The sequence below is a fragment of the Equus asinus genome, chromosome X (assembly GCF_041296235.1).
Source record: "Equus asinus isolate D_3611 breed Donkey chromosome X, EquAss-T2T_v2, whole genome shotgun sequence".
In the NCBI taxonomy this organism is placed as follows: Eukaryota; Metazoa; Chordata; class Mammalia; order Perissodactyla; family Equidae; genus Equus; species Equus asinus.
In genome coordinates, this window is record NC_091820.1 from 122,167,767 (window position 1) to 122,181,401 (window position 13,635).

Genomic DNA, 13,635 nt, shown 5'->3' on the forward strand with positions numbered 1-13,635 from the left:
GCAATGAAAAAGGTAATGTATTTCCCTTCATGGCTAAATCAAGATTACCACAAAACTGCTACCAACAACATTTTGGCTCACCACTCCTGACTCATCTTCCATTTTTGGCTAATTTAATATGCAAAGACTAAAATACACGACCCAGTTTAAGTACCTTTAATCCCGTATGTTCTAAATATAGCAAATAGTTAGTTCATTTTCAAGAAATTAATATGAAATACTTCGGATTCTTCTTGGTGCAGTGTTATTAAACTGTACATAGTCATTAAGATATTAAAAACACATGCTCCCCAAAGCCACCAGACATTGTAATTATTTTTCAGGCTATTAAGCAAAATGACAGAAGATTTTTTAATGATAAATGTGTTTTGGAATGCATCAGCTAAATCCCTTTTACTTCATGAAATAATGTTTAGCTCCACAGAGTCTAGGTCTGGTATTTAAAGAGCAACTCACATTGCCCTTTTGTAACTCAGAAGTCATTCATTGGCTCTTGTTAACATGCCATTGTAGATACACTGTCTTTCACACACTGCACATTCTGGCTCTATACGGAAATGGCAATTGCTAGAGCTCTGCCATGCTCCTTGTATGTGAAGAAGTGTGACAGACACTGGAACCTAATTCCATTTGGAAAGGCCTTTTTTAAAAATTTGACTCTCAAAACGTTTCTCCTTTTCTCTAGAATTTTTAGATCAATGTTGGATTTTCTAGTAACCATTGGACTAGGCCAGTGTTTTATGATTCTCACTGTTTTCATTGTGAGAAGACTATGAAAAAAGTTACTTGGAGTGTTTTCTATCATGCCTGAGATTCAGTTAAAGATTTAAAAAGAAATCACATGCTAAGGAACATCCTGGGTACTTCTCTGACACTTAACAACTTTACTAATTAACTTATTAAAAATTTTAACTTTCTATTTCAAAAGTTAGTGTCTTTTCATGATACCAGAGTAGTCTACCAGGCATCTTAAAAGTACTTCTCAGGTGTTCATGGAGGGGGATAGAAATGGAGACATCCCACTGTCTACTCTACATTTTAAAATTTTCTTTGACCGTTTAACACCATGTTATGAATTAGAGATAGCTAATGGAAAGTTTGTCTGCTATCTATAACTCAAACCCATGTCACAAAGTGCCTCAGTTTCCACACCATGCAGTGTGGTGGTTAGTTTTCTAAGAATTGTCTCAGTTGAGATTTGGTAAGCAACATGCTTATTCTTTCTTTGCTGCTGATTTTAGAGCTTCAGTTCATAGAAATCACTATATTAGGGATTTGGAAATTTTTAGATGAATTAAGGAGTTTCTGCTACTTGTCCTTCTGCACATCTTTTATACGTGGATCTTGCCAACCATAGCCAGGTGTGCCATGTCTTTAAAGAAACAAAAGGAAAGAGCACAGAGGCTGAAATCAGTAGTCCTGGATTCTCCCTCTAGTTCTATCACTTGCTATATGCAGGTCATTTAGCTTTCTAGTGCCCACAGTTTCTCCATCTGATAATTGTAGGTAACAATGCCTGCTTCTCAGAGCCATTGTGAAGATCAACTTATCTAATGTACATGAAAGAGCTTTACAAACTGAATTGTACTCTCCAAAACACGGCAAAATTCTTATCCACATGGAATCACGTGACTAACATGATCCAAAGATAGGTCACCTCTCTGGCCCTGGGAGGGAAACTTAGGGGTGATGAATGCAAAAGTGTTTTTTATAGTTTAATGTTTTCATAGCCTAATGAGAACAAGGCAGTAGAACAGAAGACTTGGGTGGGGGGAAGGGCAAGTTTAAGTTCCATCTGCCCGGGCTGGAAGACTGGTGGGAAGGGACCAAGCTCTGAAAAGATGAGAGGTTACAAAGTAGAAAGGGGTGACCTGGGAACAGGGTGTTTTAAAAAGAGTGGCAGAGCAGAGAATAAAGTCACAAGACTTGTTCACAAGAGGGTGTTGGGTTAAAGCCTGACCTTGAGCCACAAATCACAGAATCACACGGCTGGAAGGAATCTTAAGAGGCCATCTTGTTCACTCCCCCACCATTCAGCAGGACATTTCAACCATCCCAAACAGATGAGACTTTATCCAACTTTGAATGAAAAGCTCTGACACCAAATGGGCAGGTATTGACTGCTCTGGCTTCAACTGTTTACAACAGGCAGGAAAACAATTTCTGGAATTTCATTTGAACCTGAACTGAAACTGGAAAAACACAATAAACGGCTAGATTTTCCTTACGAACAATAACTTCTATAGCTGTTTAGGGACTGCTAAATTAGCACTAACTACATAGCTACTCTTAAAGAGAGAGAAAATGTTACCAACAAAACTGGGTTAGAGACAGATGGCCCACAGTATCATATGGGGAAGAATGCATTATGATCATTCTTGGTATTTGTGGGGTCTTCTCTCCATGCAGGAGCCTTGGAGCAGAACACTAACAAAAACAAAACTTTTTTTAAAAAAGCAATATGGCCTAGCAAATTCCAGGACTGACATTGAGGACTTGAGTTCAATTCCTCTCCTAACACAAGACAATAAATTCTCACACAAATTAGAAACTGAGAAGGAAATAAAAAGGTCCTCATTTCCAATCGTGGGAATGTTACACATGAACTCTGGTTGGGAGGGAGGAGGGGAGGACATTCCACACCTGCAGGCCTTCCCAGGAAAGGGACCTGGGCCTGACCCTGAACTTATCCCCTCAAGGTTACACCATGGGACTGTCAATATGGAAATAACGTTACTTTATTCCCTTAGTGAGTATATTATTTCCAGTGCTATCAACAGCAACCATAACCTGAAAGGAGGCAGCTGAGAATTTCCATGGAAGAAAGCGAAGAGTTATTTTGGGATATGCTCATACATGGCCTAGCTACAGTCCATCTAGATGGATACACATGGACATTCATGCACAGACAGAGAAAAGCATCTCTGCATCTATAGACGTGTATGTTGGGAGCATCCTACTGTAGTTTAATAGATGCAGCACAAAGCAAGGGACTTAGGAAAATAACATTACACTCCTGGCTTCACCACTTACTCACATGTGAACTTGGGCAAGTTAACTTGATTCTATCTCCCCATCACTAAAACTTTAGGTTAATTTAGTCAGGCATTCAGTGAATCCAGATGTTTGGCAGTGTATAGGAAACAACATCTGGGTGATTGATCAAATTTTCAACTGAAATCACTGGATGTTTTGGCAGTATGCCCACACAGCCTTTAAATGGCTTTCTGCCTCAGTTTCCCTAGCTATACAAAAGGGACAAACAGGGGCTGGCCCGGTGGCATAGTGATTAAGTTCGTGCACTCTGCTTCAGTGGTCTGGGGTTCCCAGGTTTGGACCTAGCACCACTCGTCAAGTGACGCTGTGGTGCCATCCCACATAAAACAGAGGAAGTTGGCACAGATGTTAGCTCAGGGCCAATCTTCCTCACACACACACAAAAAGGGACAAACGATATTTATCATTTATCTCCCAGTGGGCAGCGAGGATGAAATGTGCAAGAGTAACAATGAGTTCTTGAATGATTCTGTGATAGTGTTGTATCTTATACAATTCCAGGTTGGATATTTTTTCCAATATAAGCAGTTAGACTTTTAGGACACCAAATCACTTTGAAATCTGGTTAAATGCTATATAAATACGACACATTATCATTATCATCATCAAGATCAGCACCATCATAACATTCTTCTTCATGACTTCTCTAAAGTGTCTCACTTTCAGATTGAATCACAGCCAAAAAATGAATTTTATTGAAGGGCTGAAAGAAATGTGCTTTGGCCATTTAAAGCAGCACAGATGAGAAAAAACATCAATGTGGGTGTTTGGAGCCCAACCAATTTTAACAGCTCAACTTAAACAGGTAAAACTGGTCTATCAATGAGAATTAATTGGTTGCTCAATGGTATTTGCAAGGGAACCAAAAATGTTCACACATACATCCACAGTAGAGGTAAGACAAAGGAATTTTAATGGTGACCTTTTCGACTCTGGTAATATACACTTTCCTACCTATGAAGTGGTTTCAGCTTTTGTGGCTGGACGTTTGAGGAAAGGAAAAGAAGGAAACGATGTGGGAAAGAACAGAAAAGATGAATCAAGGGATCTGCAACCACACAAAATTGGGGGAGCAGAATTAGACTGGCTCCCTTTCAAATTCAAGTCCTGCCTACAGAGAAAATCCTATGAGATAGATATAATCATCTTAACTGCTACTTATTATCTGTCATGTATGCAATTATATATGTGTATATATATAAAATATATATAATATACAAAATATCTATCTAATTATATATAAATTTTATATAATGGGGATATATATATAAAATTTCTAGCCCTCACAATAACTTTGTGAAGGAGGTTTTGGTGTCTCCATATACTACAGATGAGAGAACCAAAGCTCAGAAAGGTTGAATGATTTGCCTGAGATTACATATCTAGTAAGATCCACAGCTGAGTTCAGATTCATCTGGATGCAAAGGTCATATTCTTTCCACTATACCACTGGGTCTCTCATAGTATTAATATCAAACACCCAAAGTCTTTGCTAAAAGGGTTTGCTATAAATATTTTTAGTGTCTGTTGGGTCATGTTGAAGCCCACGTCTGATGCATCCCTTTTTCCAGGGTGGGGCTCCATCCACAGGTCTTTGTATGATCTTTCTGATGACTGCCACTGCCTTGTTTGTCTTCACCTACTCATTGTTTACCACAGATCTCAACACTGGCCCCTCTCTGGAATCCTTCTCGCGCTAGTCTAGTCCATCTTAGGCCTAAGCAAACTACTCAGAACTGATAAGCAGCATAATTCTTCTGGTTCTTCACCATAGGCTGCCTTTTATTTTTATTTAAGCACTTTCTATGCTTGTGCTTCCCCCCTGAAAGAAGCTGTGAAAATAGAGGATTAGGCTTCTTTTGAATCCTCAAACTCCCTGGCATCTGGCTGAGCACATAGTAGGTATTCCTTAAGGTCTGTTGATCAAAGAGAACGGTCGACACTATTCCTCATTTGGGATTAGGGGTACAGTGATGGACCCTGAGATTTTAGCCTCACCAGTGCGGGGCTCTAACCAGTTGAGCGGAGCCACCCAGACACAATTGGTCTGAGATAATTTGGAAATAATTCAGAGGACAAATCCTGCCATTGTCCCCAGGTGAAGCATACCATGTCCTCAGTTCAGTTGTAAGTGGTTTACATTGTGCTCTGAACCTGTCAGACATGTGTTTTGAAATTATCATACTACATCTAACCAGGCTTTCTAGAATTTAGCGAAGTTGTGAGCTCAAAGAAAGAAGGATCTGTTATGCAAATACTGCCATTATCATGTGCTCAGCAGCAGTAACAACTATTCACTAAGTGTTCACTGAGTACAGAGCAGTTTATCAGGCACTGGAGGAGTCACACTCAAGCATGTTGGAAATACTTTCACAATGCCATTGGCAGTGCAGTATACCGCTATGAGAAAGCCCTTCCAGACATTTCCTAAGAACCACAAAAATTTCACTACTAAACTTCATATTAAAAAACAAAATCATGCCATTGTCTTCATACAGAAACCTCTGTCCTTGCAGAAGGATTTTAGTTTCATTAAGTTCTTCCTAGGCTACAAATAGACGTCAGTGGTGCCAGGACCCTCCCATCCATGGATCATGGGGCAGGAACACTGTCACTCTGGTATATGGTGGAATTTTTGGCGACATTTTTTAAATTGTGGCCACAAAGCAATCACAAGCAGATGGTACAACTAACTTCTATTTGTGTCTTAGTTACTAAACTTCTTATGAGAGGAAAAACTCTATGTACAGGTCAAGGGAATCTGTGGGTGTCTCTGAGCATGGCAGTGAGTCAGAAGCTGGCAAGGGCTCAGTGAAGCTGGTCCCTCTCGTATCTTGCTGGTGGCAGTGAAAGCTGATACATCCCCATTGGAAAGCAATTTGGAAACATGCATTAAAGTGCTCATATCCTTTAACTAATAACTCCAGTATTTTAAGAAAATGATCTAAGATAAGGAGAAAGAACCATGCATGAAGAGGTAGCTTTATTTCTGATGGTAAAAAATCTGAAGCAATCTGAATGTCCAGCAAAAGCAGGCGGATTAATTATAATGAATACTTAAAGGAATCTATGTGGCACAAAAAATGACTTGTGGTAACATGGAAAAGTGTTTCCAATATAGTGTCAATTTTAAGAACTATAAATCACTTGTTTACTTCCAATTATGTCAAAAGTCTGTGTGAGTGTGATTTTCTGAACAAATATTAGAAAAGAACATGTAAAAATGAAAACAGTCGGGATAGAGTAGGGGGATTGTGAGTATTTTCCCCTCTATTTTCCAAGCATTCTCTTATATTACAATACTATTTTTATAATTTAGAAGTGGGGTCAAAAACAAGGGGCAGAAGTCCTTTGTAGCAGAGAGAATCTTCGAAGAAAATGAACAATGACTGCCTCTCCAAAAGGCCAAGAATACAGTTGGAACAGTGGACACTGTCCATCCCTCATTTCCTCGCCATTTGCATTTTTGTTGGATGTACCACATACCTGGTTAATGTGCTTCAGTTTGTCAATAATTTGACTGACCACTGGCTCAGGGCCCTTCATTTTCAGCTCATGGAGGTTGAACTGATTTTTCATTCCATTCCTTGCTGCCTTTTGGCTGTACCTGGAAAGGTGAAGGTAAAGAAAAGGTTTGTCACAAGAGAGTCTCAAGCAAAGTGAAAGCTGGCTGTGTTTGGCACCAACGGTCAAGCTGACCACAAGCTATCTTCAGTCTTTTAAACCACGGGATGACCCCAGGGTGTGAAAGTAAACCACTCCAGATAGAGTCTATTTGCTGTATAGAACATTCATTCAATAGTCAACAAACTTAATTCAACATCCTTTTTTTCTAGGTGTTGAGGATACAACAATGAACAGGACAGACACAGTCTCTGCCCTTATTGTGCTCTCAGTGTAGTGTGGAGTCCAGAAGAGTAAGGGCCAACGGCAACACAGAGCAGTAAGAGCTATGCTGAGGGAGGTCCCGGTTCTTGGCCAGGGAAGCACATAGAAAGGACCTTAACTCTTGAGTGTGCTTTCCACTCATCTGAGGGAGAAAGACTCTTGCATGCTCTTTACCTCTTCCTATTCCTCCACTTCCTTCTCCCACCATTTCCTGCAGGCCTTGGAGCGGGGTTTTTTTCAGAGGGCTTTCCTAAGCCATGTGCAGACTAAATTTGTCCCCACTTTCTACACGTTTTTCCCTCAATTACAATAGGGTAGTCAGATTACGGGCAAATTCGTATTTCTTTTATTCATATTTTTGATTACAAAAACAATAATGCTCATTGTAAATAATTCAAATGGTACAGAAATAAACAAAACATGAAGTAAAAGTTCTCCCATTGTCCTATCCTTCTGAGAGAGACCATGGTTAAGTTTGATATATATTCTTCCAGGGGTTTTCACTTGGATATACTAACACGGACTTTTAACGAAAATTGGAATCATACTAGTCATACTGCTTTGCAACTTTTTATCACTTAATATATATCTTGGACATATTTACATGTCAGAACGTAAATATCTGCCTTGTTCTTATTCCTCTTTATAGCTATATCATAATTCACTTATCCAATTCCTTACTGATGAACAATTGAGTTATTTCTAATATTTTGTTAATATAAACAATGCTGCAAAGAACACCCTTGTATGCCAATCTTTGCGTATTTGCATGAATAGCAATAAAGGATAACTTCCTAGAATTTAATCAATTTATATGTCTAGTCCTAAATTATGACATGCATTGAATAATTAACATTACTGTATTTTTCACAGTGCTTTACAAAGCAGTTGCATATCACTCAGCTTATTGGAGCTTCTCAACCACACTGTGAGGTGGATAGGGCAGACTTCATTCTCTCTCTTTTTTTTTTAGATTGGCACCTGAGCTAACATCTATTGCCAATCTTCTTTTTTTCCCCTTCTTCTTCTCCCCAAAGCCCCTCAGTACATAGTTGCATATTCTAGTTATAGGTCCTTCTGGTTGTGGCATGTGGGACACCGCCTCATCATGGCCTGATGAGCAGTGCCATGTCCGCACGCGGGATCCGAACCAGCGAAAACCTGGGCCACCCAAGCGGAGTGTGCAAACAACCACTCAGCCATGGGGCTGGCCCCATTATCTCGTTGTTACTGGAAATTTTATAACTTCAGAAGATACTGATCCAACTGTTAGGCGTTTCCTTCCATGATATAATGTATCTGCCAATGTTAAGGACAAGCTTTGAAAAACATGAATGTTAGCAGAGGAAATCAGGAAATCTAGTTCTGACTTTCAAAATTAAAAGTCATCCTTTGAACAGGCAAATATTTTGCAGGAAAGTTGAAGAGAACATTTGATTGCATTTCTTCCAAAACAGCAGCCTAACATATTCAGCTTATTTAACTCTAAAAGTTAGTGAATACACAGATCACCAACCATCAAATACCAATTGCCTTTGGGGCTGTATTAAAGAAATGTAAAACAACATTCTTTATTGATACATCTGCTGAGACTCAGCTCACTCCTAGCCTCCTCTTTCACGTTCGCATAATGCCGTCTGTTTAAATACCACCTCCCTTCTGATGATTCCATCAACTCCATCTTCTCCTTCTTTACACCTAGTGACGCCTGAAGCAGAGACCCTATTCACAGATAAAGACTAAAGTTCATTATAAATCTTCTGAAATGAACTTCAGGAATGTGTCCCTAGAGACATTTCCTTGGACTTGTTGATATCAAAGCTTGCCGGCCATTTTTATGCCCACTCCTACAAAACAAACATCTTCCTGAAGTTTATTATCCTCATTGGAACAGTGTAAAGACATCTGCCAACTTAGTGATTTTGCCCTATACGCCCTCTTCCAAATCATTTATAAATATTAAGTCAAATTAGTCCCACAGCTGATTCCTTGTGGCTCTACTTTTTTGCCATTCCCAAAAGTGCCCCTCTAGCTGTGTTTTTTTGTTTCTTACCTCCAAGCCATGGATAAAGAGCCAGGACTAAACACTGCTCCCCAATCCCATGGTGACTCAATTTTTTAAAAACAGCTTTGGGTTTAAAAGCTTGCCAGACTTTTTGAACGTCAAAATAGCATCCACTGTTCCGCTCTATCCATGTGCTATTTAAATCCTCAAAGGACTCTAGTAAATTAAGCATGGTTTCTGGTTACAGAAGTGTTGGGAAGAGCTGGCCTGTGGCTTAGACCAAAAACTTGCCTTTATTTCATTTATTCTGCAAAGCAATAACCAAAAGTACTGATCTAATTGATGCCCATAGCTGCTAAAATTTAGTGGCATTATTTAAAAAATCTGTGTTCTTGCACTATCCTTTCAGGCGTCTCAATATCTCTCGCTCGATCTCCAATCTCTTTTCTGTTTCTCACCTCTCCATCCTTTTCTCCTTAGCCAGACAAAATATAGAATCGAATCTTAAAAGCGACGAGTGCTATAATAGAATACTATGCAGATGTTAAAAGAACAAAGTAGATCTCTATGTGCTGATATGGAACCAAATCCAAGATACACTGTAACAGATACAGGTAATGGTTAAGAATGTACAGTATGATTCCATTTGGGGTAAAAATGGGTCTGCATATGTCTTAGTCTCATACACTTTATACATGTTCCAATATATGCCGAAAATTTTTAGAAAATGATAATAGCAGTTACTTCCTGTGAGTAAGGGAAGATGCCAGGGAAGTGTTACTTTTTTCTTTTATGTCCTTCCATATCTTTCAGATTTGTAATCTTTATAATAATTTAATTTTTAATGAGTGAAATTTAAATAGTAGGTTTTCTTAAGGCAGAAGAGAAAACAAAAATGAAAAGAAAAGAAAAATTAAAAACAGGGCTAACTCACATAGATATCTCAGGGCCTTTGTGAAATCCCGTTGTTAGTAAGAGTTATGTTGGCCATCACTAGTGGTCTGGCTTAAAGGCGGAATGCATATTTGGGCCAATATATACAATGTCACCCTGGAATTCCTTCAAACCTCAGATGGTTATCATCAGGTCACAAACTCTACTTTGTTAGGTTAAACACAGCCTGTATGTTTTCTACTCTTCAGTGAGGTAACTCCAACCCGCCTGTTTCAAAAGGACAGTATATCAGTGAGGATGTGACTATGAACGTACATTATTTTGTGTACCTTCTCCCAAAATGGAGGCAAAAAATTACTCAAGTTCTCACTCTCCTTCCCTGTAGATGCCTAAAGTCCTCTCCTGATGGGAATGGAGGGCCTCCGTGAAGCACTCTGATTCATCCTGACCTGCTGCCCTGGCATCTAAAGGTATTGCGGGGACCGCCCTGAGTTGCTCGTGCTCCTTTCATGTACATTCCATTTGCCAGCCCAGATAGTCTGTGAGGTCTTGGAACGCAGAAGCTTGGTTAGTTCTCTTTTGTGTCACCCCAAGCGCCTCGTGGTACTTAGAATAATAATAGCTGCCAGTATTGAGTGCTTTCTCTGTGCCAGATACTATTCCAAGCACTGAGGAAAAGGCAAACATGCACTATCTCACTTAATCCTCCTAACAACCTTATGAGATAGATACTATTATTATCAGCCCTTTTTTGCAGATGAGGAAACTGAGGCATAGAGAAGTGAAGTCACTTGCCCACAGTCACACAGCTAATCAATAATCACACGGCCCACAGTCACACAGCTGAAGACTGAACCTTGTGAGTCCATCGCCAGCTGCTTCTGTTCTTAACCACTGTGCTACTAATGCTTCCTTAGAAATAATCCATGCTGACTAAATAGTGGACATTTCCTCACCACACCGCTGCATTGCAGGAGACAATTCACAAGCTGCTTGTAATGGTCTACGAGGCTCACAACCATGCCTGCAGCGACAGCTCTTTGCCTACTCAGCAGATTCCTAGGTTTGCCCTTTAAAAGTCCTTTGGGAGGGCCCTGTGTATGGAGTTTCTTCTCCCAAACAGAGATCTGACAGTATCGCTATTCAGTGAAATAGTTGCATTCTTGGGAGATAAGGTGTAGAAGTTAGAGAAATAAATAATCCACCACCACAACCACCACCAGGCCACTAGACAAACACCAAAGGCAATCTGAAATCTCTAAGGACAATAGGAAAATGAGTGCAGGAGAATGTTGTGCTCGATGCCCGGGGAATCTTATGCAATATGCATTCTCCGAGCTTCAAGCTCAGAGGGACTCGGTTAGGGGTGTCTCCATAGCTTTGCATTAATTGATTAATTCAGCATTTCATTTCCACTCTCTCCCTCTGTGCCAGTGGTGTACATGGTTCATGACAAGCTTTGAATGAGGAGGAGCCATCACAGCCACAGTTCTGCTCATCTACACACTGCCCAGAGTGTCAGGAATGGGGACACTGCTGGCCACAGGGGATTTAATGATGAGTTACCTACTTAGTAACACTCATCTCTAATTAGATTAATTGTCCTTTCTCAGGAAAACTGCTTCTTTCCTGAAACTTTGCCATGGTTCTGGTAATGAATACTGGCGAGAGCAGGAGGAAAAAGAGATAAGTTCCCACCTCCCAAATCTAAAGTTTTCTTAACTGGACATGTTACATGTGATGTTAGAAGCGTCACATTTATGCATTACACGTGGTGTCCAGCTTGGTATCTGTTTAGCACAAAAACGAGTGCCATAATATGAAGAAATAACACTGAGAAAACCCTATTTATGAAGTGAAAAGGGGGACATACTTCTGTTCAGGTAATTGGTCAGGGATCAGGGAGGAGAAGGAGGGGAGAAAAAACCTGTGCAAAAGCCATAAAGAGAAAAGGAACCTAATTAAACAGGACATCTGGGCATGTTTGTCTTGGGACAGTTGAAGCAAAGAGAGCACTTGTAGAAGAGCAATAGAGTCAAACAAGCGTAAAATGGGCGATCTTTTCTTCCCATCTCTGGGCTGGCTAGGGCAGCCAGGGTGCAGGGGAAGGAAATCAACGAATCCAAATATTGAACATTCAAAATGGAAGCACCCTTAAGCGATCATCTCATCCAATCCACTCATTGTGTAGAGGAAGAAACTGACACCCAGAGAGGGACTTTTCTAACAGCACAAGTTGTTAGTATCACAACTCCCACATTTCGAAGAAATTTCTTTTTTTAAAAAGTTCCTTAAAACCACATTGCTGATTTTGAACACTATTACTACTGATTTAAGAGAGGGAAGCTGTTAGAAAATTCACTTTCCTTCTTCCCCCTGGCATTAGAATGGTGGCAAGAGTTTGAGAGCAAGTCTTAGAAGGACTAACTTCCCCCTCCCCCCAAATATTTGATTTCACAAAAGTTTAATTTGCTGCCCGGTTATAGATGGCTGCAAATGAGTTATAGATCTCACATTCTCAGAGCGCCATCTTATGGAAAGACTGCAGTATTGCAGATAGCCCCCAACCCCAAATGAGTGATGTATCAGACCGTTTCTTTGGAAAGGACTCCGGCCACAATAATCACTGTGGAAAACTGGGATAATTTAAAGAGTATAAATAGCTTTAAGAACAAACGAGAACACAGAGTAGAAAAACCATCTTATAAAGAGGCCCAAGAAAATGTTCTTTTTTCTGTCCACAATGCAGTCTTAACTTACATAAATGAACAGAAAAATAAAGCAAAGGTGAAAATAGCTGAGTTCTGTAAACATGCTTAATAAAGATAGCAACAAGTTGTTTCTTATTTATTTATGCCCATATTCAAAGAAAAGTGTTTTTCATAGTTGTCAGCATAGCAGTACCACTTCAGAGCAAATTTCAGCCAAGAGGGTGTTAAAAACGGATATGTCCACCACACTCCAAGCACCTCTGTTCTCAAACAATAGCCTTTTAGAAATTGCATATAGATTTCAACAGAAAGGAAGCAAAAGCTAGAGAAGAAACCAGGGAGGTGTAAACCCATTTATGTCTTCTTAGTGGACAATAGCTATATAATGGAATAACTGTATTAGATTCTGCTTTTAGCCTAGTTTCAAACCTCACTGTGAGGAGGGACTAAAAGATTGGTCTTGGAATATAATCAAGAAGTCATTTAAACCTAGAGAAGCGAAGAATATTTTCCAGATGGCGAGGATAGCATGAGAAGTTGATACCACCCGCCATAGGGAGAAGAGGCTGTGGCTGTGGGGAGCAGCCCCCCGCCCAGAAAGGGAGGGAAGGGGGAGAGACAACACAGGAGATGGGATCACCTGAATGTTTGTTCAAAGAAGCAAACTGCCGAGGAGCCTGGAGGTAAGGAGAGGGAAAAGTAAACAAGGAAGCAACAGTGATTTTTGTGGGAACTGCAGAATAGGCAGAGCCTGATGTGTGGGAATGCTGGCCAGAACTGCCTTCTGGGCTTTGAGCCCCGACCACGGGCAGCCGGGACACTAAGCCAGGGCCGCGGGCCTCGTGAAGGGTTCTCTGAGGAGTGTCCTTGAGGGGAACATACCAATGAGGAGAGGACTCTGACCCACTTTAACTCTTACAAAAACAGAAAAAAAGATGCAATTCAAAAGCTCAATAATTGGGGGTAGAGATGTAACAAGAGCATGGTGTGAGATGGGCATTTATTTTCCAGTCACTCTGAACTCATTTACCAAGTCCTTCTAGCCCAGAGAACTGGTCCAGAAAACCAAATTTTTTTTTG

General features: G+C 40.2%; 1 protein-coding gene across 2 annotated transcripts in view; it reads right to left on the bottom strand.

The window, feature by feature from the left end:
• Nucleotides 1–13,635, bottom strand: part of GPC3 (glypican 3) — a 407,750-nt gene that overhangs the window by 90,349 nt on the left and 303,766 nt on the right. For both annotated transcript variants that reach the window (XM_044763948.2, XM_044763950.2), the window contains one exon: nucleotides 6,544–6,664. In XM_044763948.2, coding sequence (XP_044619883.1) covers nucleotides 6,544–6,664 — 121 coding nt within the window. The remainder of the gene's footprint in view (nucleotides 1–6,543; nucleotides 6,665–13,635) is intronic.